The sequence below is a fragment of the Aethalodelphis obliquidens genome, unplaced genomic scaffold, assembly GCF_003676395.1.
Source record: "Aethalodelphis obliquidens isolate GAN/ISIS:26980383/991018 unplaced genomic scaffold, ASM367639v1 scaffold1, whole genome shotgun sequence".
Taxonomy (NCBI): domain Eukaryota; kingdom Metazoa; phylum Chordata; class Mammalia; order Artiodactyla; family Delphinidae; genus Aethalodelphis; species Aethalodelphis obliquidens.
Window position 1 is genome coordinate 48,012,265 of NW_020837945.1, and position 24,547 is coordinate 48,036,811.

Below are 24,547 nucleotides of genomic sequence, written 5' to 3' on the forward strand. Positions count from 1 at the left end.
ACTGTCTTCCACCCTTCCCCCTTCCTTCCTTCCTCTCTTCCTCCCTTTCTCTCTTTTATTCAGAGTGACATAGGTTTTTCCACCTGAGGCATAATATTGTTTAATGAACAGTGTATATGTGAAGCTGAATACATATTTTCAGTAGGAGGGTAACAATGATATTAATAAGTAAAAACCTGAATGAACCATATTTCCTTTCTTGTTTTCTCTTACTTAGCACAAAGAAGTTTTCAATCCTAAAGAAGTTTCTTAGCACGTTATCTGTTGCAGTCGTTTTTAGAGTTACCTGGATTCTGGCATACTTAATGCTAATGGATGATGATGGCATCAGGGTCACCTTCAGCTACTTATTCTGCCTTTTCAACACTACTCAGGTATGGTGTGGATTAATCTGAAAGTAGTAGACTATGGAGTGGCGGAGATGATATCACCTGGACCAAAGTTTTCTTATCTTAAAACTCCCTGAAGGTCATTACTTAGTTAATTTTGGGTGACTCTATTTTTAATACACTTTGAGGAAAGGGGAAGGAAAACTTTTTTATGACTTACCTACTATATCCTTTCCTGTACTGGAGTTCATGGAACATAATTGCAATGGAGTTGGCCAATGTTAGTCCTTCTTCTCTGAGCAGAAGAGATTTTGTTGAGCAGCTAGCTTGGGAGGCACCTCCTTTGCCTTTCTGCCATGCAGCAGGTTCACAGCACCTCACCGTGGTTATATGGTCAATGTTACAGTGATCCCTGGAGCTTGGACCCTGTGGGATTGGCTTAATTTCTTCTTTCTCTCTTTTTTGAAATTTTATGATTATCTTATTTTTTAAAAAACTTTATTGAGGAATAATTGGGAATGATTGCCAACTATTACTGTATATTTTAAAATGTACAACTTGATGATTTGATACACATATACATATAGAATGATCAAAATAACACATCCATCACTTTACATAGTTAATTTTTTTTCTTTTTTTTTAATTAAAGTATAGTGGAAGTATAGTTGATTTACAATGCTGTGTTAGTTTCTGGTATACAGCAAAGTGATTCCGTTTTTTATATAAATAAATAAATAAATAAATAAACACTTTTTCACATGCTTTTCGATTACAGGTTATTACAAGATATTGAGCATAGTTCCCTGTGCTATACAGTAGGTCCTTGCTGGTTACCTTTTTTTTTTTTGGCTGCATTGCGTCTTTGTTGCTGCATGTGGGCTTCCTCTAGTTGTGGAGAGCAGGGGCTATTCTTCGTTGCGGTGCATGGGCTTCTCATTGTGGTGGCTTCTCTTGTTGCAGAGCATGGGCTCTAGGCACACGGGCTTCAGTAGTTGTGGCTCCTGGGCTTAGTTGCTCCATGGCATGTGTGGTCTTCCTGGACCAGGGATTGAACCCGTGTCCCCTGCATTGGCAGGAGGATTCTTAACCACTGCACCACCAGGGAAGTCCCTGGTTACCTATTTTTTATATGGTAGTGTGTACATGTTAATCCCAAACAATTAATTTATCTCCCCCCATCCTGTTATCCCCTTTGGTAACTATAGGTTTGTTTTCTATGTCTGTGGGTCTATTTATGTGTTGTTAATAAGTTCATTTGTATTATTTTTAAAGACATCGTTAAATATTTTGTGTGTGTATGGTGAAAATGCTTAACTACTCAGCAACTTTTAAGTACATGATACCATATTATCAACTATAGTCACCATGTTGTACATTGGGTTCTTATTCTTCTTATAGTTTAAAACTTTGTACTCTTTGACCTATACTACCCCATTTACCTCTCCCCCCAGCCCCTGGCAACCACCATTCTATTTTCTGTTTCTATGAAATTGGCTTTAAAAAAATTCCACATGTAACTGATACCACATGTGTTTGTCATTCTTGTCTGGCTTATAGCAATTAGCATAATGCCCTCCAGGCTCATCTATGTTGTCACAAATGGCAGGATTTCCTTCTTTCTTATGGCTGAATAATATTCCATTGCATGTATCTACCATGAATTTTCTTTACACATTCATTCATCAAAGGACATTTAGGTTATTTCCATATCTTAGCTATTGTGAATAATGCTGCAGTGAACATGGGTGTGCAGTTTTCCCTTCAAGATAATGATTTCAATATTTAGGATAGTTTTTTCAAATTTTAGGATAGATGTTTCTGTGAAAAATACCATTGGAATTTTGGTAGGATTGCATTGACTCTTTAGATTACTTTGGGTAGTATGGAAATTTTCACAGTATTAATTTTTCCAGTCCAAGAACACAGATACCTTTCCATTGATTTATGTCTTCTTCAGGCTTTTTCATCAGTGTCATAGCTTACAGTGTATAGATTTTTCCTTGGTTAAACTTATTTCTAAGTATTACATTGTTTTTTATACTATTGTAAGTGGGATTGATTTATTAATTTCTTTTTCAGGTAGTTTGTTGTTAGTGTATAGAAATGCAAATGATTTCTTTTTCTTTTTTTTTAAATCTTGGTTGGAGTATAATTGCTCTACAATGGTGTGTTAGTTTCTGCTTTAAAACAAAGTGCATCAGCCATACATATATATTCATATATTCCCATATCTCCTCCCTCTCACGGCTCCCTCCCACCCTCCCTATCCCACCCCTCTAGGTGGTCACAAAGTACCGAGCTGATCTCCCTGTGCTATGTAAAATGTATCTATTTTAAATTTGGTAGTGTAAATATGTCCATGCCACTCTCTCACTTTGTCCCAGCTTACCCTTCCCCTTCCTCATGTCCTCAAGTCTATTCTCTACATCTGCATCTTTATTCCTGTCCTGCCACTAGATTCTTCAGAAGCTTTTTTTTTTTTTTGAGATTCCATAGATATGTGTTAGCACATGGTATTTGTTTTTCTCTTTCTGACTTAATTCACTCTGTATGACAGACTCTAGGTCCATCCACCTCACTACAAATAATTTGATTTCATTTCTTTTTATGGCTGAGTAATATTCCATTGTATATATATGCCACATCTTCTTTATCCATTCATCTGTCGATGGACACTTAGGTTGCTTCCATGTCCTGGCTATTGTAAATAGAGCTGCAATGAACATTGAGGTAGATGACTCATTTTGAATTATGGTTTTCTCAGGGTATATGCCCAGTAGTGAGATTGCTAGGTCGTATGGTAGTCTATTTTTAGTTTTTTCAGGAACCTCCACACTGTTCTCCATAGTGGCTGTATCAATTTACATCCCCATCAACAGTGCAAGAGGGTTCCCTTTTCTCCACACCCTCTCCAGCATTTATTGTTTGTAGATATTTTTATGATGGCCATTCTGACTGGTGTGAGGTGATACCTCATTGTAGTTTTGATTTGCATTTATCTAATGAGTAGTGATGTTGAGCATCCTTTCATGGTTTGTTGGAAATCTGTATATCTTCTTTGGAGAAATGTCTACTTAGGTCTTCGGCCCATTTGTGGATTGAGTTGTTTGTTTTTTTGATATTAAGCTACATGAACTGCTTGTAAATTTTGGAGATTAATCCTTTGTCAGTTGCTTCATTTGCAAATATTTTCTCCCATTCTGAGGGTTGTCTTTTGGTCTTGTTTATGGTTTCCTTTGCTGTGCAGAAGCTTTTAAGTTTCATTAGGTACCATTTGTTTATTTTTGTTATTATTTCAAACTCTCTAGGAGGTGGGTCAAAAAGAATCTTGCTGTGATTTATGTCATAGAGTGTTCTGCCTATGTTTTCCTCTAGAGTTTGATAGTGTCTGGCCTTACATTTAGGTCTTTAATCCATTTTGAATTTATTTTTCTGTATGGTGTTAGGGAGTGTTCTAATTTCATTTCATTCTTTTGCATGTAGCTGTCCAGTTTTCCCTGCACCATTTATTGAAGAGTCTGTCTTTTCTCCACTGTATATTCTTGCCTCCTTATTCTAAAATAAGGTGACCATATGTGCATGGGTTTATCTCTGGGCTTTCTATCCTGTTCCATTGATCTATATTTCTGTTTTTCTGCCAGTACCATACTGTCTTCATTACTGTAGCTTAGTCTGAAGTCTGGGAGCTGGATTCCTCCAGCTCCATTTTTCTTTCTCATGATTGCTTTGGCTATTCGGGGTCTCTTTTGTTTCCATACAAATTGTGAAATTTTTTGTTCTAATTCTGTGAAAAATGCCACTGGTCATTTGATAGGAATTGCATTGAATCTGTAGATTGCTTTGGGTAGTATAGTCATTTTCACAGTGTTGATTCTTTCAATGCAAGAATCTGGTATGTCTCTCCAAACGTTCATAGCATCTTTAATTTCTTTCATCAGTGTCTTACAGTTTTCTGCATTCGGGTCTTTTGTCTCTTTAGGTAGGTTTATTCCTATGTATTCTATTCTTTTTTTCCAATGGTAAATGAGAGTGGTTCCTTAATTTCTCTTTCAGATTTTTCATCATTAGTGTATAGGGATGCAAGAGATTTCTGTGCATTAATTTTGTATCCTGCTACTTTACCAAATTCATTGATCAGCTCTAGTAGTTTTCTGGTAGCATCCTTAGGATTCTCTATGTATAGTATCATGTCATCTGCAAACAGCGACAGCTTTACTTCTTCTTTTCCAATTTGGATTCCTTTTTTTTTTGTGATACACGGGCCTCTCACTGTTGTGGTCTCTCCCGTTGCGGAGCACAGGCTCCAGATGCGCAGACTCAGCGGCCATGGCTCACGGGCCCAGCCGCTCCACGGCATGTGGGATCTTCCCGGACCGGGGCACGAACCCGTGTCCTCTGCATCGGCAGGCGGACTCCCAACCACTGTGCCAACAGGGAAGCCTTTGGATTCCTTTTATTTCTTTTTCTTCTCTGATTGCTGTGGCTAAAACTTCCAAAATTATGTTGAATTATAGTGGTGAGAGTGGACAACCTTGTGTTGTTCCTGATCTTAGATGAAATGGTTTCAGTTTTTCACCATTGAGAACGGTGTTGGCTGTGGGTTTGTCATATATGGCCTTTATTATGTGGAGGTAAGTTCCCTCTATGCCTACTGTCTGGAGGGTTTTTATCATAAATGGGTGTTGAATTTTGCTGAAAGATATTTCTGCATGTATTGAGATGATCATATGGTTTTTCTCCTTCAATTTGTTGTTATGATGTATCACATTGATTGATTTGCATATATTGAAGAATCCTTGCATTCCTGGGATAAACCCCACTTGATCATGGTGTATGATCCTTTTAGTGTGCTGTTGGATTCTGTTTGCTAGTATTTTGTTGTGGATTTTTGCACCCATGTTCATCAGTGATAAGGGCTGGTAGTTTTCTACTTTTGTGGTATCTCTGTCTAGTTTTGGTATCAGGGTGATGGAGGCCTCATGGAAAGAGTTTGGGGGTGTTCCTACCTCTGCTATATTTTGATATTGTTTGAGAAGTATAGGTGTTAGCTCTTCTCTAAATGTTTATAGAATTCGCCTGTGAAGCCATCTGGTCCTGGACTTTTGTTTGTTGGAAGATTTTTAATCACTGTCTCAATTTCAGTGCTTGTGATTGGTCTGTTTATATTTTCTATTTCTTCCTGGTTCAGTCTTGGAAGGTTTTGCTTTTCTAAGAATTTGTCTATTTTTTCCAGGTTGTCCATTTTATTGGCATAGAGTTGCTTGTAGTAATCTCTCATGATCTTTTGTATTTCTGCAGTGTCAGTTTTTACTTCTCCTTTTTCATTTCTAATTCTGTTGATTTGAGTCTTCTCCCTTTTTTTCTTGATGAGTCTGGCTAATGGTTTATCAATTCTGTTTATCTTCTCAAAGAACCAGCTTTTAGTTTTATTGATCTTTGCTATTGTTTCCTTCATTTCTTTTTCATTTATTTCTGATCTGATCTTTGATTTCTTTCTTTCTGCTAACTAAGGGTTTTTTTGTTCTTCTTTCTCTGTTTGCTTTTGGTGTAAGGTTAGGTTTTTTATTTGAGATGTTTCTTGTCTCTTGAGATAGCATGGTAGTGCCATAAACTTGCCTCTGAGAACTGCTTTTGCTGCATCCCATAGGCTTTGGGTCATCGTGTTTTCATTGTCATTTTTTTCTAGGTATTTTTTGATTTCCTCTTTGTTTTCTTCAGTGATCTCTTGGTTATTTAGTAGTGTATTGTTTAGCCTCCATGTGTTTGTAGTTTTTACAGATTTTTTACTGTAATTGATATCTAGTTTCATAGCGTTATGGTTGGAAACGATACTTGATACAATTTCAGTTTTCTTTAATTTACCTAGGCTTGATTTATGACCCAAGATATGATTTATCCTGGAGAATGTTCCATGAGCACTTGAGAAGGAATTGTATTCTGTTGTTTTTGGATGGAATGTCCTATAATTATCAATTCAGTCCATATTGTTTAATGTATCATTTAAAGCTTGTGTTTCCTTATTTATTTTCATTTTGGATGATCTATCCATTGGTGAAAGTGGACAGATTAGAGTCCCCTACTATGTTAACGTCCCCTACTATGATTGTATTACTGTCGATTTCCCCTTTTATGGCTGTTAGCATTTGCCTTATGTATTGAGGTGCTCCTATGTTGGGTGCATAAATATTTACAAGTGTTATATTTTCTTCTTGGATTCATACCTTGATCCTTATGTAGTGTCCTTCTTTGTCTCTTGTAATAGTCTTTATTTTAAAGTCTATTTTTTCTGATATGAGAATTGCTACTCCAGCTTTCTTTTGATTTCCATTTGCATGGAATACTTTCTACCGTCCCCTCACTTTCAGTTTGTATGTGTCCCTTGGTCTGAAGTGTGTCTCTTGTAGACAGCATATATATCGGTCTTCTGTTTGTATCCATTTAGCCAGTCTTTTTCTTTTGGTTGGAGCATTTAATCCATTTACATTTAAGGTAGTTATCGATATGTATGTTCCTCTTACCATTTTCTTAATTGTTTTGGGCTTTTTATTGTAGGGCTTTTCCTTCTCTTGTGTTTCCTACCTAGAGAAGTTCCTTTTAGCATTCGTTGTAAAGCTGGCTTGGTGATGCTGAATTCTCTTAGCTTTTGCTCATCTGTAAAGGTTTTAATTTCTCCATCTTATCTGAATGAGATCCTTGCTGGGTAGAGTAATCTTGATTGTAGGTTTTTCCCTTTCATCACTTTAAATATGTCCTGCCACTCCCTTCTAGCTTGCAGAGTTTCTGCTGAAAGATAAGCTGTTAACCTTATGGGGATTCCCTTATATGTTATTTGTTGTTTTCCCCTTGCTGCCTTTAACATTTTACTTTGTCTTTAATGTTTGATAGTTTGATTAATATGTGTCTTGACGTGTTTCTCCTTGGATTTATCCTGTATGGGACCCTCTGTGCTTCCTGGACTTGATTGACTATTTCCTTTCCCATATTAGGGAATTTTTCAACTATAATCTCTTCAAATATTTTATCAGTCCCTCTCTTTTTCTCTTCTTCTTCTAGGACCCCTGTAATTCGAATGTTGGTGCATTTAATATTGTCCCAGATGTCTCTGAGACTGTCCTCTATTCTTTTCATTCTTTTGTCTTTATTCTACTGTGCAGTAGTTATTTCCACTGTTTTATCTTCCAGGTCACTTATCCGTTCTTCTGCCTCAGTTAATCTGCTATTGATTCCTTCTAGAGAATTTTTAATTTCATTTATTGTGTTGTTCAGCATTGTTTGTTTGCTCTTTAGGTCTTCTAGGTCCTTGTTAAATGTTTCTTGTATTTTTTCCATTCTATTTCCAAGATTTTGGATCATCTTTACTATCATTACTCTGATACTTTTTCAGGTAGACTGCCTATTTCCTCTTCATTTCTTTGGTCTGGTGGATTTTTACCTTGCTCCTTTATTTGCTGGGTGTTTCTCTGTCTTCTCATTTTGCTTAACTTACTATGAGGTCTCCTTTTTGCAGGCTGCACGTTCATAGTTCCCGTTGTTTTTGGTGTCTGCCCCCAGTGGCGAAGTTTGGTTCAGTCGGTTGTGTAGGCTTCCTGGTCGAGGTGACTGGTGCCTGTGTTCTGGTGTATGAGGCTGGATCTTGTCTTTCTGGTGGGCAGGACCATGTCCAGTGTTGTGTTTTGGGGTGTCTGTGACCTTATTATGATTTTAGGCAGCTTCTCTGTTAATGGGTGGGGTTGTGTTTGTGTCCTGCTATTTGTTTGTCATAGGGTTTCCAGCCCTGTATCCTGCTGGTCATTGAGTGGAGCTGAGTCTTAACGTTGAGATGGAGATGTCTGGGAGAGCTTTCACCATTTGATATTACCTGGAGCCGGGAGGTCTCTTATAGACCAATGTTCTGAACTTGGCTTTCCCACCTCAGAGGTACAGGCCTGACACCTGGCTAGAGCACCCAGACTCTACCAGTCACATGGCTCAGAAGAAAAGGGAGAAAAGAAGGAAAGAAATGAAAAATAAATATAATAAAAGTTTTTAAAATAAAAAATTATTAAAAATAAATCAAAAAGTAATAAAAAAAGAAAGAAAGAAGAGAGCAACCAAACCATAAAACTGATCCACCAATGATAACAAGCACTAAAAACTATACTAAAAACAAAGAAACAAACAAAAAACCTGGACAGATAGAATGCTAGGACAAATGGTTAAAGTAAAACTATACAGACAAACTCACACAAAGAAGCATACACATTCACAAAAAGAGAAAAAGGAGAAAAGTCTATATATAAAAGGAAAAAAAGGAAGAGAGCAACGAAATCAATAAACAAATCTACCAATGATAATAAACTCTAAATACTTAACTAACATAAACTTAAAACCAGAAACAAATTAGATGCAGACAGCAAATCCCAAGTCTACAGTTGCCCCCAAGGTCCACTGCCTCAATTTTGGGGTGATTCAATGTCTATTCAGGTATTCCAGAGATGCAGGGTACATCAGGTTGATTGTGGAGATTTAATCCGCAGCTCCTGAGACTGCATGGAGAGATTTCCCTTTCTCTTCTTTGTTCGCACAGCTCCTGGGGTTCAGCTTTGTATTTGGCCTTGCCTGTGTGTGTAGTTCACCTGAGGGTGTCTGTTCTTTGCTGAGACAGCATGGGGTTAAAGTAGCAGCTGATTAGGTGGCTCTGGCTCATTCAGGCTGGGGGTAGGGAGGGGTGTGGAATGTGGGGCAAGCTTGTGGCGGCAGAGGCCGGCATGACATTGCAACAGCTTGAGGCGCACCATGTGTTCTCCCCGGGAAGTTGTCCCTGGATCATGGGACCCTGGCAATTGTGGGCTGCACAGGCTCCTGGGAGGGCAGGTGTGGATAGTGACCTGTGCTTACACACAGGCTTCTTGGTGGCTGCAGCAGGAGCCTTAGGGTTTCATGCCCGTCTCTGGGGTCCGTGCTGTTAGCTGGGCTCGCGCCCGTCTCTGGAGCTCATTTAAGCGGTGTTCTGAATCCCCTGTCCTTGCGCCCCCTAAAACAATGGTCTCTCTCCTCTTAGGGAGTTTCAGACTTTTTCCCAGACTCCCTCCCGGTTAGCTGTGGCTCACTAGCCCCCTTCAGGCTGTGTTCATGCAGCCAACACCAGTCCTCTCCCTGGGATCTGACCTCTGAAGCCCGAGCCTCAGCTCTCAGCCCCCACCCGCCCCAGCGTGTGATCAGACAAGCCTCTCAGGCTGGTGAGTGCTGGTCAGCATCAATCTTCTGTGTGGGAATCCGTCCACTTTGCCCTCTGCACCCCTGTTGCTGTGCTCTCCTCCGTGGCTCTGAATCTTCCCCCACTCCCACCCACTGTCTCTGCCCACGAAGGGGCTTCCTAGTATATGGAAACTTTTCCTCCTTCACAGCTCTCTCCCAGAGGTGCAGGTCCCATCCCTATTCTTTTGTCTCGTTTTTTGCTTTTTTCTTTTGCCCTATATGGAGATTTTCTTGGAGAGAAAATGGAGAGTTTCTTGCTTTTGGGGGAAGTCTGAGGTCTTCTGCCAGCATTCAGTAGGTGTTCTGTAGGAGTTGTTCCACGTGTAGATGTATTTGTGGGGAGGAAGGTGATCTCCATGTCTTACTCCTCTGCCATCTTGAAGGTCTCCTGCAACTGATTTCTGTATGTTATTTTTTTATCCTGCAACTTTACTAAATTTATTTATTAGTTCTGGTTTTCTGGTGGAGTCTTTTGGGTTTTCTATATTTAAGATAATTTCGTCTGCCAGCAGAGACAGTATTATTTTTTCCTTTCCAACTTGGATGCCTGTTATTTCTTTTTCCTGGCTATTGTTCTGACTAGGACTTCCAGTAGTATGTTGAATGGATGTGGCAAGAGTGGGCATCCTTGTCTTATTCCTGTCTTAGAGGAAAGGCTTTTAATTTTCACCATTGAGTGTGATGTTAGCTATGGGCTTGTCAGATGTGGCCTTTATTATGTTGATGAACAATCCTTCTATACCTTATTTGTTGAGAGTTTTTCTCATGAAAGCATGTTGAATTTTGTTAAATACTTTTTCTGCATCTATTGAAATGATCCCGATTTTTGTCCTTCATTCTGCTCATGTGGTATATCACATTTATTGATTTGCATATGTTGAACCATTCTTGCTTCCAGGGTTGAGTCCCATTTGATCATGGTGTATGATCCTTTTAATGTATTTTTGAATTCAGTTTGCTAATATTTTATTGAGGATTTTGCATCTATGGTCATCAGGAATATGGCTTGTAATTTTCTTTTCTTGTAGTGTCCTTATCTGGCTTCAGTATTAGGGTGATGCTGGCCCTGTAAAGAGTTTGCAAGTGTTCCTTCATCTTCACTTTTTTTGGGAGAGTTTGAGAAGGTTTGGTATTCATTCTTTAAATGTTTGGTATAGCTCACCTGTGAAGCCATCTTGTCCTGGGCTTTTATGTGTTGTGAGATTTTAAATTACTGACTCAATCTCCTTGTTCATTATTGCTCCATTTAGATTTTCTATTACATCTTGATTCAGTCTTGGTAAGTTGTGTCTGAATTTTTTTCTTTTAATTCTTTTAAATTTAATGAGACTGATTTTATGGACTAATAAGCATTTGGTCTATCTTGGTGAACAAAACATTTAACTTGGAAAAGAATGGTATTCTGTAGTTGCCGGGTATAGTGTACTAAAAATGTCAATAGATGATTGTTAGTACTGTACAGATTTTCTTACCAACATTTTTGGTTCTCTCAACTGCTGAAAAAGGAATGCTAAAATCTCCGACTGTGATTGTGAATTTGTTTATTCTCTCCTTAATTCTGTCAATTTTTGCATCACATGTGTTGAGGTTCTGCTATTAGATGCATAGACATTTATGATTATTATGTTTTTTTTAAGATGTTGGGGGGTAGGAGTTTATTAATTAATTTATTTATTTTTGGCTGTGTTGGGTCTTCGTTTCTGTGCAAGGGCTTTCTCTAGTTGTGGCAAGCGGGGGCCACTCTTCATCGCAGTGCGCGGGCCTCTCACTATCGTGGCCTCTTTTTTTGCAGAGCACAGGCTCCAGACGTGCAGGCTCAGTAGTTGTGGCTCATGGGCCTAGTTGCTCCGTGACATGTGGGATCCTCCCAGACTAGGGCTCGAACCCGTGTCCCCTGCATTAGCAGGCAGATTCTCAACCACTGCGCCACCAGGTAAGCCCTATGATTATTATGACTTTGAATGAACTGACCCTTTATCATTTGGAAATGTCCCTCCTTAACTCTGATAATGCTCTTTGTCATGAAGTCTACTTTATGTGATATATGGCCTTCTTATGCATATTGATTACATGATACAATTTTTTTCATCCATTCACTTTCAACCTATCTGTGCCTTTATATTTAAAGTATGTATCTTACAGACAGCAAGTAGATGATCTTTTATCAATTCTGGCAATCCCTGTCTTTTGAGTGTTTAGTCTGTTTGAGCTAATGTAATTATTAATGTGCATGAATTTATGTCTAACATTTTACTATTTACTTTCTGTTGCCACTCTATTTTTTATTCCTTTGTTCCTCTTTTCCTGCCTACTTTTGGGTACATTTAGTAGTACTAGGATTCCATTTTAATTTATATGTTGGTTATTAAGCAATATCCCAGCATATATTTTGTTGATTTAGGGATACATTATACATCCTTAACTTTCCATACTCAACGGAGTTAATATTTTACCACTTACACTAAAATTTAAGACTCTTGTAACAGTATAAGCTTACGTGTTATTCTTCCTTCCTTTATGTTATAGTTGTCTGATGTACTACATGTGCATACATTATAAACCCCACAATGGAGTGTTATTGGTTTTGCTTGTTCTTAATCCCTTCTTGAAGATCTGAATTTCCATGTGATTTTGTTTCCCTTCAGGCTGAAAACTTTCCTTTAGAATTTCTTAGTATATATCTTCTGGTGAAAAATTCTTTGTTTTCTTTTACCTAAAAATGTCTTTATTTAGCTTTCATTGTTGAGAGACATTTTCACTGGATATAGAATTATGACTTGACAAGAGTTTTTTTTTCCTTTTAGCACTATGAAGAAGTAATTTCACAAACTGGCTCCAGTTTCTAATGAGACAGCTTCAATGTTTTGCATTATTTTTCCTCCTGTTATATAATGTGTTACTTTCCTCTGGTTATTTTCAGGGTTTTCCCTTTATTTTTTTTTTTTCCCTTTATTTTTGACTTTTATCATTTTGACTATAATGTGCCCAGATATTATTTTATTTTATTTTTTGCATTTATTCTGCTTGGGATTGCTGAGCTTCTTGAATCTATTAATTTATGTCTTTCATCAAATTTGAGAAATTTGCAGCCATTATTTTTCAAATAGTTTTTGTGTCCCATTCTCTCTCTTCTCTCTTTCTGGGACTGTAAGTACATGTTAGTTAATTTAATATTGTTCTTCAGGTTCCTGAGCTCTGTTCATTCTTTCTCATTCTTTCTCCTTGCTATTCATCAGACTGGATCATCCTGGTGACCTGTCTCCAAGGACACTGATTTTTTTCTTTAGGCATCTTCAGTTTGCTATTGAGCCTATCCAGTGATTTTTATTTCAGATATTGTACCTTTATAGTTTACAAATTTTTGTTTTGTTATATTTTATTGTAGTACATTTTGCTTACATTTCCTTATTTTTGGCTCATTATGAGTACATTTTCTTTTGTACTCTATGAATACATCTGTAAGCATGTTGTAATAGTACTTTAAATTTCTTGTTTGCTAAATTTAACATCTGGGTCATTTTGGACATTCCCCATTCATTGCTTTTTTTCTATAGTATGGGCCATGTTTTTCTGTTTTTTCATATGTTTGGTAATTTCAATTATTTCCAGAGCATTATAGATCCTACACCGTCGCAACTCTGCATTCTGCTATATTCCTACCAAGAGTGGAGTTACCATACGATTAACTTAGCTGGACTAAAATTGAAAACTATCTCTCCCTAGGGTGGGCAGCTGAAATCTCTGTTTAGTGTTTTTAGCCTTACCTGTGCTTCTCGGAGTCCATCCCAACCATTTGTAATTCAGAGGTTACTCAGCCATTTGGGCAGAGTTTATAAACAGACTCTGGAGCTCCTCCTCTCTGTCTTCTCCTGGATATTCATATCCATACTGTTACTTACTTTCCAGCTGCTGTGGTTTCCCTAAACCCTGTCTTCTGTTTTTTCAACCTACTAAAACTGCCTGTTTCAACTCCAGGTTTACTCATCCTGCATGGGCTGATTATGGTGTGACTTCAGGCTAAAAGATATTAAGCACAAAACAAAATATGGAAACCTACCCAGTGGAACTCCCTTTCTCCTAAGTGTAGATTCCTCTTCCAGTTTCTGACTGCTTTTGCTTGCCTTCCAATGTCTTCATATAGGTTTTAAAAAATATTTTGTCCAGAGTTTATAGTTTTAATATGCAAGAGGGTTGATTTGATAGGAGCAGAACCATATAAAGTTGTTTTTGTGACATAAGTCATACATAGGACTGAAGATACTTTTATTCCTTGAGACTTATCTCAAGAATATATTTAATAATAAATCTTAAAAAAAATTCCATTAATACTTTGTTTAAAAAAATCTGAATTGAAGATTTATATTCTTTTTTTCTTTGGAAACCATTCTGTTAACATCTTGGGAGTATCTACTGTGAGAGAAGCTCAATATTTAGGCTAAGGATTATGGTCACCTTCTGATTTTCATCATGGCAAAAATAATCATATAGATGAACCAAAATGGTAGATGAAAATAAAAATTCTGTTTGACCTCACAAGAGTTTTTTTTATTATTTTGTATTTGTGTATCATACATGGGGGATGTCAAAATTTTAAGATAAAACAAGGAGGCATTATTGAAAGACTTAACCTTGAAATCAGGAATTTCTCTCTGTACTTCTTATTCTATCCCTCTTCCCATAGTGAACATTGCCTTTTACTCTGATGAAAAATATTGCAAGGACTTTTCCCTCTGTATATAGAGTTCCATTTTTTCTGAGTTGGCAGAGTGAATTATACTTCAATATAATGAAAGTACCCTTCTTTTTTAATTTATTTTTTTTTAAATTCAGGTATAGTTGATTTACGGTATTGTGTAAGTTTCAGGTATGTGATATAGTGATTCACAATTTTTAAAGATTATAGTTCTTATAAAATATTCCCTGTATTGTAAAATATATTCTTGTAGCTTATTTATTTTATACATAGTAGCTTGTACCTCTTAATCCCCTACCTTTATTTTGCCCCTCACTTCTTCCCTCTCCTCACTGGTAACCACTAGTTTGTTCTCTGTATCTGTGAGTCTGTTTCTTTTTTGTTACATGCACTAGTTTGTTTTATTTTTTAGATTCCACACATAAGTGATATCATACAGTGTTTGTCTTTCTCAGTCTGACTTATTTCACTAAGCATAATACCCTCCAAGTCTATCCATGTTGTTGCAAATGGCAAAATTTCATTCTTCTCATGGCTGAGTAGTATTCCATTGTACATACATACCACATCTTCATTTTTTTTTTCTTTTAAAGTTATGGGAGATATACTTTGATTTTTCATCCATTCATCTGTTGATGGACACTTAAGTTGCTTCCATATCTTGGCTATTGTAAATAATATTGTTATGAACATTGGGGTGCACGTATCTTTTTGAATTAATGTTTTTCTTTTCTTTGGTTGTATGCCCACAAGTGGAATTGCTAGATCATATGGTAGTTGTATATTTAATTTTTTTGAGGAAGCTCCATACCGTGTTCCACAGTGTCTGCACCAATTTACATTCCTAACGACAGTGGAAAGTACCCTTCTTCTAAACTACCCACCCTGCACCAGGATCATTTGTGTGAACAAATGTGATCACTGGACCACCTACATGAGGCAAGGAAAGACACTCCTTAGTGAGAGCTTGCTTCTTAAGCTCCAGACCTCTAACCCTGAAAGCAAAGGGATAATTCCTAAAATCCTACATAGATTGTTATTAGTATAAAAAAATTTCCAATTTAATATTTACTGAGATTATCCTCTGACAATATTTTTATATGTCACATATGTACTTTTTCAAGGGGATATAGTTTTCAAGTTATCTTTTGTAAAATCTTATTTACCTTTAACTTGTTTATCAAAGCCAGAGAAAGGCATGTAAAATTCCCTTTTACACTTTTCTACCAGTTTTTCTTCTGTTTAACTGTTTGTCTTTATACAAATTAATGCTGTATTATCATGTTTCTAAAAATTCATGGATGTTGTATATTTCTGGTGCTTGATAACTTTCATCAATATAACAGGTCACTCTCAGTCCTATTTTATCTTGAAATATAATTTTCCATATATTAATGTAGCAACTTCTAATTTGTTTTTATGCGATGTTATCTAATCTATGTTAGTTCTTTTGTCATTAACCTTTCTATGTCACTTTGTTTTTGACTTACCTTTTTTTAGATCCCATATATTTAGATTATATTTTTTTTATAGATTTTATTTATTTATTTATCTCTGCATTGGGCCTTTGTTGCTGCGCACGGGCTTTCTCTAGTTGTGGTGAGTGGGGGCTACTCTTCATGTGGTGTGTGGGCTTCTCATTGTGGTGGCTTCTCTTGTTGCAGAGCACGGGCTCTAGGTGCACAAGCTTCAGTAGCTGTGGCACATGGGCTCAGTAGTTGTGGCTCCTGGGCTCTAGAGCTCAGGCTCAGTAGTTGTGGTGCATGGGTTTAGTTGCTTCATGGCACGTGGGATCTTCCTGGACCAGGCTCGAACCTGTGTCCCCTGCATTGGCAGGTGGATTCTTAACCACTTAGCAACCAGGGGAGTCCCCAGATTGTGTTTTTAAAATCATTTTCTCATTGTTTTTCTATTTTATTTAAAAAGTTAAACTTTTATCTATATAGCTAAATATTGGTTATCAAAACTGGTATGTTTGATCTTATTCTGTTATCTTATTTTCTTTTTTTACATGTATCCATGATTTCTTCCTTTTTTTTATATGTTGTGCCATATAAATTATATTTTCTTTTATTTAACCTTCTCCAATTAGAACATTTTCATCCCATTAATTATTATTTTTGTTTATTAAACATTAATATAATTTATAAGATACAATTTTCAACTTCCAAAGTAAAACAATATGTATTGATTCCTCCCCTTTTTTTTTTAAGTTGGAGTATAGTTGATTTACAACATTGTGTTCGTTTCAGGTGTACAGCAAAGTGAATCATTTATACATATACATATATTCATTCTTTTTTAGATTCTTTACATATAGGTTATTACAGAATATTGAGTAGAGTTCCCTGTGCTATACAGTAGGTCCTTATTAGTTATCTATTTTATATATAGGATTCTTCCCTTTTAAAGATAGTAAAATGAACACAGTTTAGCTGCTTCTTGTCTCCTGGTTTTATTGGTAAAATTTATCATACAATTATTGTTGTTAAATTATACTGTCTACATTTTCTTTCAAGAAATATTTATAATAGTTGGATTTTGTTTGATAATTGTACTAACTGCATTTTCTTATACTTAAATAGTTTCAATGCCTTTTGCCAGTCTTCTTTATTAGATTGTTATGTTATTTTGACTTCTTCATTTTAATGAATTTCTCATTAATAATAGCATATTTTGGAGTAATTGTTTAAAAGATAGTTAGTAAATATTAATGAGGACTTTCCTAGCTGATAATTTTTCTTTAGGTAACATGGCACATGAACCTTAGATTAGCTTGGCATTTAATTCTCGGCAATAATCTTTTTTTCATTGAAATTCTATAAACTTAATGAGATTTTATGTTGTGGATAAAAGGCTGAGAAAGGTCAGAATTTTTTTTTTTTGGTTCTTCCCACTCTTATATCACCCATAAGAATATTTTTTGAAATAATTTTGAACTCATAAGAAGTTATAAAAATAGTACAGAGGGCTTCCCTGGTGGCGCACTGGTTGAGAGTCCGCCTGCCGATGCAGGGGACGTGGGTTCGTGCCCCGGTCCGGGAAGATCCCACATGCCGCGGAGCGGCTGGGCCCGTGAGCCATGGCCGCTGAGCCTGTGCGTCCGGAGCCTGTTGCTCCGCAACGGGAGAGGCCACAACAGTGAGAGGGCCCACGTACCGCAAAAAAGAAAACAAAAAAGTACAGAGAGTTCCTATGTAGACTTCACCCAGCTCTTCCAGTGATAACACCTTATATAACTATAATAGATCTATTAAAAAATTATAACAGCAAAAAAAGTAAATAAATAAAAATAAAAGAAAGACATTTTCCTACAAAAATAAATAAATAAAACCCAGGAAAGTGACATTGGTACAATCCACATAGATTATTCACTTATAGCCTTTAATCCCTTAAAATGAAGGTATTTATTTATTTACTTATTGGGCTTACTATGTGGAATGTGAGATCTTGTTCCCAGACCAGGGATCGAACCCTCACCCCCTGCACTGGAACCACAGCCTTAACCACCAGACTGCCAGGGAAGTCCCTAAAATGATGGGTTTTAATTCTAGATTTATTAATTCAACTATGAATTAAATAAATAAATTTGTTATCAAGTACAATAGCATTATTGTAGTTTTGTAAGTTCATTTGTCCCTTTTTTCCTTGTACTCAAAAATTAACTTTTTATGGGTACAAGTCTCATCTCCTCAACTAGATTATCAGTTCTCTAGTGTAAGAAACATACTTGTGTGTATCTTTCACAGTAGATAACATCTAGTTTGATATTGGGTTGGGCTATACTTCTCTAATATTTTGTGAAAAAACCATAGCATTTGATGATTGTCTCAGTGTTGGTTGTTTCTGGCTCTGGTCAAGTATCATTGAGGAGGGAAGTCTGATACAAAACGGAAATCATTGGGGAGGGCATTAAGTCATTTTGGCTTGACCACAATGATGGAGAGCCTGTGGAGTGCAGTGTGGGGAGCTGCTTGACTATCTGAATTGCTACCACCAGGTTTAATGTGTGTAGGATCTCACCCTCTAACTCAGGCAGCCCTCTCCAGTGCTTTTTGAGAATAACTCCATTAAACAATAGATGTCTGCCTGCCACCAAATTTGAATGGATATAAGGCAGACCTTTACTGTTTGCAACACCCAATGGAAACTCCCCAGAAGGGCAATAAGTAGTGTAAGCTTAGTCTGGGATTGCCAGCTGAGTCATGGATTTGTCACCTAGAATGACCAGTAATTTAGAAAAGTATCTAAGAGAAGGTCTAGGCAAGGATATTCTCTCCTGCATGCACAGGAGAGGCATATTACAAAATAGAGGCTTGTTACAAAATGTTAATACTTTGTGGCAAAATTGAAGGTGGCCATGTGGCAAGAGTGCTGGACTAAAAGGCAGGAGATTTAAGCTGTCTTCCAGCTCTACAATTAATTATTCATATGATTTTAGGAAAGTCACACATCCTTTCTGAGTGAGGCATGTAAAATATAAAATGAAGGGGGGCTGTTAACATTAACACAGTGCTTTACAAAGTGAGCTTGAATATTGCCTACATCAGAATTTACATAATGTGTTAAAATGCTGATTCCTGGGCCTCACCCCTTACCAACTCAGTCAGAACCTGTGGGCTAAGAGCTAGGAATCTTCAGGTGATTGTTATGTATACTAAAGAATAGGAACAACTAGCTTAGTTCACCTGGAAGGCTCCTTCGAGTTTTAGAATAATCTATAATTCTAATAAACATTTACTAAGTGCTACAGATACTACTTAAAAGGTATAGTTTGATCTTTGTGCTAGTGAGAATTAGTTTGACCCATAGGTTTTGTCTTTTCAGATAACATCTTTGGGATTTTAGGGAGCACGGAAATATTGGGAGTCCATTCAGACAGAGTCCCTCAGGATGGTAGCTTTATGGATTCTCCATGGTCTAGGTTTTTTCCTAATTATTGTACAACCAGAAATTCTCTACAGTCTTATCTTTACCTTAGAGTTTAAAGTCTGGAAAATCCAGGTGAATTAGTGTACTCCACAAAGAGAATGCTTCTCTAGGGACCAGATTTTTCATGTCTCCAAAACAAATTTCTCTCCCTTGAACAATCAGGATGGCCAGTAGCCACTTTTGTCCTCCTGAAACCCATGTCCCATTGAAAACTTCCTTATGTCGTCAAGGCCTTCTTCAGGGGAGTAGATACCCCAATGAAGTTAATCTTCCTGCTTTTGGCCAAAGAACTAGTCTATCCCTTGCCAATATGTATTGATTTTATTAGTCAAACTCGCAGAGTTATCGAACCGTAGAACCAGAAGTCTGTAACGGTATTCATAGGATATGATTCTAGAAATAATCCTTTTAAGGCTTGGAGCCTAATAGATGCCAATCTGGGAGACATCCATGGATTTTTTTAAAAATAACTTTTTCATTTTGAAATAGTCTTACACAAGAAGTTGCAAAGATAGTAAAGAGTTCCCATGTACTCTTTGACCAGCTTTTCCCAATAAGATTTGTATAACAGTGTCAAATCAAGAAATGAAGATTGGCACAATATTCTCAACTCAACAGCAGATATTATTCAATCTGTTTTTCCACAAAGGATATTAATGAGGAATTACCAGGGTTTTTTAGATGCTGTAATACACTTTACATGATCTTTCTATTACAGTTACAAGCAAGAGACAGAGTAGTGTATTGGATAGAGGAGTTTTGGAGCCAAACATACATTTTAATTCCAGACTCTGATTACTGGTTGGATAATTTTAGGCAACTTACTTAATTTGTCTGAGCTATAGTTTCCTTATCTGTAACATGGGGTAATGAAGCTTATTTTATAGCGTTGAAGTTAGGACTAAATGAGAAGGATTAAATGATGAATATTGAAGGAAAAGCAAGTGTCTGGCATTAATAGGACTGCAATAAGTGGTTCTATACATTTAAAAAATGTATAGAAAATAGTGTTCAGTCTTTTGTGGGTTAATTACTTGTGCACATCTGGTCTTCATATGTAACGTACAGAAAAGCAATGAGTAGAAGTGCTTAAAAATTTTTTTTGTCCTTAAATATACCAAACTTCTAGTTATTTTACCAAAACTCCAAAAATGTAGAATCATAGAATGTTGGAACTGTAAGAAGAATTAGGTAACCCATAGTCAATCTGCCCCATTAGGAAATCAAAGATCATAGACATCAGAAAAAGAGCAAAGTTACTGTGGTATACTAAAAAATTAATATTTGGTCTTTGTCCTCAGTTCCTGGCACACAGTTCCTTTGATCCTTGGACTCCCCGGAGTGATGAGTGTTTTTTGCATGCTGATAAGATGACCAGTCGCTGAGGCCCCCAGATTGCTTCAGTATGGAGGCTGGTTGGTCACCAGAAAGACCAAGGCTTGATTAGAAGCTTGGAACTTCTAGCCCACTCCACAATCTCCAGGAGTGGGAGAGGGGTTGGATATTGAGTCATTTGCCAACAGCTAATGATTTAATCAATCACAACTATGTAATGAAACCTTTATAAAAACCCCTAAAAGAAGGGGTTTGGAGAGCTTGCATGTTGGTGAACAGATTAAAGTGCTGGGAGGGTAACACACTCAGAGAGGGCATGGAAGCTCCATGCTCTTGCACTGTAATCTCTTCTGTTTGGCTGTTCCTGAGTTGTACCCTTTATAATAAACAAGTAATAGTAAGTAAAACTCTTTCCTGAGTGAGTTCTGTGAGTCTTTTCAGCAAATTATCAAACCTGAAGTGGGGAGGCAATAGGCACGTTGGACAGAAGTGTGGATAGCCTGGGGACCTAATACTCCTAATACCTGTTACTGGCACCACTAGTGAGGGCAGTCTTGTGGGACTGAACCCTTCACCTGTAGGGTCTGACACGAACTCTGAGTAGTTAGTGTCAGAATTGAATTAAATTGTAGGACACCCAGTTGGTGTCAGAATTGGTTGGTGTCAGGAGGAAAAAAAGCCTCCCAGTTGCACAGCCAACATGTGGCAAATGGGGACCTGAATTCAGGTCTCTTAACTCTACTACTTACGTATAGCACTTCAGATATGAGAAGAATATTGCCCTAACCCTCTTAGACAAAAAAGTACACAGCAGCTGCTGACTGGTAAACTCAGGTTCCTGTACATGAAGAAGGTTGGGTGGCAGGGTGAAATACAATTTCTTCCCTTATTCTGTATCTCAAGACTTATCTAATATTAAACTTTTATTCTGCCTGCCAGGGATTGCAAATTTTTATCCTCCACACTGTCAGAACAAAAATCTTCCAGAGTAAAGCTTCCGAAGTGTTGAAATCATTGTCGTTAACTGCTGGGAGGGTGAAAGTGCTGCCATCAGTGACCCCACTGAGGCTGTATGTAAGGATGTATAACATGCTCAGGTCATTACTAGCCCTAAATGAACACTCTTGGCTGCTGGAGCCATCTATACTTACCAAGGAAATGGCATCGTCTGAAAGTGACCAAGAAAACCCAAGCATCTAGACAGGAAAACTGTTACCTTTTGTGGTCCTCTTTTTATTCAACTCATGTGTTTCACTTTTTCTATTTCCTTCCTTTATTACCCAGTCTTCTCAAAGTCTCCCTCAGTATATTTTGCTTAAGGTTAAGAATCAGGTAAAACCTGTTGTTTATTATCATCAGGGATAGTGAATTTGGTAGTTTTTCTGTTATTCAATAGATTCTTACTCCAATGAAGTGAAGAATGCCACTCAGCTTTCAAGATAATCATTGCTCCGTACATCATAAAGTCTACGTGACAAAGTTTGATAAAAATATAGAACCTAAAAAATTCTTTTACTGTTTACTAGAAAGGACATGAGGAGAAAAATTTACCCTCCAGAACAAAAGGACTCTTGGTGAACGCTGAAGGGAGTAGCTTGTATGTATCATACTTTTTTTTTTTTTTTTGCAGTATGCGGGCCTCTCACTGTTGTGGCCTCTCCCGTTGCGGAGGACAGGCTCCGGACGCTCAGGCTCAGCATCCATGGCTCACGGGCCCAGCCGCTGCGCGGCATGTGGGATCTTCCCGGACTGGGGCACGAACCCGTGTCCCCTGCATCGGCAGGCGGACTCTCAACGACTGCGCCACTAGGGAAGCCCCTGAATCATACTTTTAATCTGTGAATATTTTAAATTTGTATGTGCTTATACTCTTATTTCCAATTAAGAATTTTGCACCAATTTAACCTCTGGAAAGTATTTTTTTTTCCTGTTAAAAAAGCATATTTTATGACCAGAGGAATTGACCCCATGAGAAATGGGAAGTGAGACATAGAAGAATTAGCTCGTTGCTAAAGCCTCTGAATATTTCCTTCCGGTTCTTGCTATATTTACCCTTTTATTGATGAAATGACAGTGAGGCTCAAAAAATGAAAAGTTAGCCACAATCACCCCTTATGGCTTTTAAAAGATCAAGCCGCTCATGGAGTTTCAAACACTTAAATTATTAATGGCTTCCTAAATAAAAAATGACCTCCACTGATTTGGGGAGCACTCCCACTGGACTTAGGAGATAGTCTTTGAATTGCTGTGTTCTGTTTTGTCATAAACTAGGCAGCTGCTGTGAGTGCACTGAACTAAGGGACTAACAAATGTCATGTGAGCTGTGGCATACTCTTCTTACCACGCTCTAAAGAACATGTGTTTTTTTATATAGAAATGGCTGTAAATGACTGTTAGATTTCTAGGCGAGCCAAGAGCATATTTCATCTGTAGTATAATTGAGACCTTACAGGATAATGGAAAAAAGTAAAAGGAAGAGAATATAGAAGTAAAGCAATTCTCAGAGGTTAGTGTTTTTAGTGGTGTTATAGTGCCATCCCTAGATAGGGACTTGACTTTGGGACAATTACAAGATGTGGTTGACTTACTTTATGTCCTGGAATTTATATTCAGATTAAAATAAACCTTAAGTAAAGGCCACTTTAAATGTGAAAAAAAAATCACCAAAGAGACACATTTAGCCTGAGGGTGAAATATTTGTGTTCCCTTCGTGGTTTTAGTTTTCTTTGTACTTTTTTTCAGCACTTTGGGGGGTATAGCAACCAAAATTTCACATAATGTTCCTGGAATGGCTCTACCATAAATGTACAAGCTCCACACACATACTGTGGAAGCTAAGTCAGGTGGACATTGCTATTCCCCTGCCAACCCTGAAATCCTACCTCTTGGAAATAATTCTCTTGATTTAAGCCTTTACCTCATGCACTGGTCTGGAATCTTTTAGTTTAGTGATAGAGATCCAAGTCAGATTAGGTTAAGAGTCAGAGAGTTTAATGGTTCAATTCATTGTAAAGTGCAAGGGATGAGTTGGTTTTAGGTAGGGTGAACACGTTCTGGTTTGCCTGAGCCGGTCCCAATTTGTGCCTGTTGTCCTGATTCAAGTATTACCAACAGCCCCTTTTACTCTCAAGTGTCCTTGTTTGGGACACAAAATATATGATAACACTAACTTTAGGTCTAGAGTTCAAATGAAATGAGTTCAAAGAATATGTCAGTTCTCTTTTTCTCTCCCTGTTTCCTGGCTCTTTGTCCTTCTGTGTTTGGCTTCATCCTCATATTGGGTTTTCATGGTCGGACACTGGCCGCTGGCATCCCCTTCCTCCTGCCCTGCAACTTCCCATCAGTGTCTCCCATGGGCCGCAGCCAGCCAGAAGCCAGTTGAGCCAGGAACCTGTGGGGCTCAGTCCCTTCTGATACAGAGCAAAGCAGGGGCAGCGAGAAGAAAGGACCAAAGAACTGGTACACCTTGATGAGTCATGTGCCCACAGGCACTGTGTCCAGGGAATATTGATCCAGCCTGAGTCACATACTCACTGTGAAGTGGAGGGATAGGGGATGACCTGTTTGATAGGATATCCTGGAGTGGAGAGTGGACAGTTACACCAAGGATGGGATGCTGGCAGCAAAACGTGGAGGCGTTTCCACTATATCTCCTGACAAAATACAAGTGCCTCATGGGACAACAACTGCTTGCAGGCTTATCAATCAGTTCCCTGCCTCTGAATAAGCCTGTTAGATCCTTGTCTGAGCAGGGTTTGAATGGGGTGGGTAAGGAAAGCAAGAAATTTTTTGGTGCCTTTGAAGTTGAGGAGCAAGGACAGGGACTCTAGGAGCTGAAGCATGATTTTACTTAAAAAGAAAATTTCAGGAAAGGAAGACTCAGAGTACTGCAGAACTGGTTTTCATGATATTACATGGGGCCAACGTTTCCTGTTTCTGATATATTGTGTGTGATAACTGTACCCCTATATCCTTTTCGGTTGTGGTAGAACATGTCGTTTCTTCAGGGAACAACCAT

General features: G+C 37.7%; 1 protein-coding gene across 1 annotated transcript in view; it reads left to right on the forward strand.

Moving 5' to 3' along the window:
* ADGRG7 (adhesion G protein-coupled receptor G7) overlaps positions 1-22,153 on the forward strand; it is a 59,170-nt gene extending 37,017 nt beyond the window's left edge. The window contains 2 exon segments of the mRNA XM_027103487.1: positions 215-374; positions 21,469-22,153. Of these exon segments, the coding sequence (XP_026959288.1) occupies positions 215-374; positions 21,469-21,729 (421 nt within the window). The 3' untranslated portion in view covers positions 21,730-22,153.
* The last annotated feature ends 2,394 nt before the right edge of the window (positions 22,154-24,547 follow it).